Source organism: Austrofundulus limnaeus, unplaced genomic scaffold (genome assembly GCF_001266775.1).
Source record: "Austrofundulus limnaeus strain Quisiro unplaced genomic scaffold, Austrofundulus_limnaeus-1.0 Scaffold44, whole genome shotgun sequence".
Classification (NCBI taxonomy): domain Eukaryota; kingdom Metazoa; phylum Chordata; class Actinopteri; order Cyprinodontiformes; family Rivulidae; genus Austrofundulus; species Austrofundulus limnaeus.
In genome coordinates, this window is record NW_013952446.1 from 315,641 (window position 1) to 318,269 (window position 2,629).

The 2,629-nt window shown below is 35.7% G+C and overlaps 1 protein-coding gene across 1 annotated transcript in view; it reads right to left on the bottom strand.

Moving 5' to 3' along the window:
* Positions 1–1,554: 1,554 nt before the first annotated feature.
* The window catches only part of cdkn2a/b (cyclin-dependent kinase inhibitor 2A/B (p15, inhibits CDK4)), a 2,650-nt gene continuing 1,575 nt past the window's right edge, over positions 1,555–2,629 (bottom strand). Inside the window, exon 2 of the mRNA XM_014007735.1 lies at positions 1,555–2,509. Within this exon, the coding sequence (XP_013863189.1) occupies positions 2,252–2,509 (258 nt within the window). The 3' untranslated portion in view covers positions 1,555–2,251. The remainder of the gene's footprint in view (positions 2,510–2,629) is intronic.

Sequence of the window (2,629 nt, forward strand, 5' to 3'; positions counted from 1 at the left end):
CACACACACACACACACACACACACACACACACACACACACACATACAATTGATTGACAACCATTAAATGTAATTTATTTTTGCATGACATAAAAAGGTAAAAGAAGGAAGAAAAGTTTTTTTCTCTTTTTCTTTTCTTTTCTTTTCTTACAGTCAATAGCACAATCTTCAGTAATGCTGCCAAAACACTGAAGGAGACGGGGGAACCAGACACCACGTTCACCGCATCCCAGCACCGACAACAGACGCAACTCGGCCTGAAAATTCGTCAGCAGTGAATCACAAGAAAAGTGCCTCACATAACGAATGCAGCTGTGTTTGTTTTAGGGCGTCGTCTTGATCTAAAATCAGTACTTTGGTTCACATGTCACTTCTTATCTCATGTGCAGGTTTTATCAATCAACTTTTTTTTTGATTAAAGCATTTTTTTAAAGAGTTTTTGTTTGTTCTGGCGTTTGGTCATTTTATTTCATGTAGGGTTTTCAAAAAGGTTAAATATTTACTAGACTACAGCCTTAAAAAATGTGTTGTGTTTTGGAGTTTTTCTGGAATTAACATGTTTGTGGGACCTGTTAATTTAAAATATTTAAATGATTGAACACCCTTTGTTCTGTTTCTCTGCTTTTTTGGGGATGCCTTTTTATATTTCACGGGGAAAAAAACCAACAACCTTCGCTCTTTTTTGCTCCCCTTGTTACTTATTCTACAAATAAAATCTGCATTTGAGAATTTAAACATGATGCACTGTAGGCAACAACTTTTCTACTTAAATAATACTCTTGAGCACTTCACAGATGCACGTAACGCTTGTATTCACGACCACCAAGTATACACCAAAAATAGTACATTTTCTGACAATTTGTGACTGATGAAACTGGCACTTCTTTTTATTAGTGGGCCGAGTATTATTCTCACATAAATCACCATGTTACATTCTTTTAACAATTTCTTGTTGCTTTTTTAGCCTGTACTGTCATTGCACTGCATGTTGTCCAATATCACTGAGCTGCTTTTATTTCCTTTGTTGCCTTTTTAGAACAAACTGTGAACGTGTTGCACTTCATGTGTTCAGATTTGAAGTTAAAGTCATGCCCGTAAGAAATTAAAGAAAAATTTGAGTGTTATGGGCTGATTTAATATGTATATTGTATATGCTATTGAATAAATAAGTCTGTTTTAAATCAATGCTTTTGGTGAAATATTTGTTGAAAATCAGCAGATTATATAAAAATATGAATTGTTTTGAGTTATTTTCAAAATGATCTTGTGTTTGTCCTCTAAAGCTGCTGAATTAAAGTCATAAATTCAAACGTGGCGAATGGTTGAACATTCCTCCCCTGACATCTTTTTTTTCCCCACAAATCCATTATTTCTTTCCACAACCACGTCCCAGTGTCCTTTAAGGTGTTTTTCAGTGTAACTTCAAAGGTCTAAAGATACCTTCAAGTCTAATTATTGAGTTAGAAGATGCTGAGATTTTTCTTGCAATGATTTTAGGGATCAGCCTTCATGTTTAAATGAAGTCATCTGAGGACATCTTACTGCATTATCATGAACCGTTAATGTTTTATTGTACAAACAATTTGGACATTTCCCTTTCTTCAAAAGAAAAGGGAAAATTTATTCAACATATCAAGTTTGTCAACTTAAATGATGCTCAGTTAAAAAAAAAACTAAAAACTTTCAAATACAATTTCTGTTTTCAACAATCGTTGTTTTGTATTATTATATAAATACATTTGGCAAGCAAACATTTTTTTACCCTCCATATTTTTGCATTTCCATTGTTCAGAATATACAAGATTTGAAAAAAAAAGTCATTTATTAAAGTGCACAATAGCTCTTAGTATCATTTATGTACAGGTTACATGATTGTTTAAATAGTGCATCAATTAAACACAAATTTGAAACGTGCAAAAACGTATTTAACATGGCTTTAAGTTATTTTGGTTAAATATTTGACAAAGAAGTAAAATAAACTACGCAAAACTTTGATTTCAACATCTACAATATAAATAGCCTTCAACAATAAAACTACAAGCTGTCATAAGATGACACAGTAAAATATTCCTGCAATTGTTTTTAAATAAAATTATGACTTGTAAAATTCATGATGAAGGAGCGGAACTGATTTTTATTGTAGAGGCCTTGTATCGGGCCTGTTCCGCGGTTCTCTTTCAGAACCAACAGGGTTTAATAAATAAAAAAAATAATAGTAAAGTCTTATTAGTAAAAATAAAATAAATGCAGGTTAATGCGGCAGGGCCTCCAGGAAAGCACAGACCTCCGTGTGTCCGCTCTGCCGGGCCACATCAGCAGGCAGCCGGTTGTTATTGTCCTTGACCCGCGGCTCGGCCCCAGCCTCCACCAGGAGCCGAACCGTCTCCAGGAAGCCCGTCTGGGCCGCGTCGTGCAGCGGCGTGTTCCCGGTGCTGCTGTCCGCCACGTTCGGGTTTGCTCCGCGCTGCAGCAAGAGCTGGGCCACCGGAGAGCTGCCCATCATCATCACCTTCATCACAACAACACAGATGTTCAGGCGCATGAGAAGATAGTTCCTCTTTATTTTCAAAAACATTAATTTGTGGAATTGTAGCCTAAGCTATAAGATGGTTATGGGTAATAATAATAA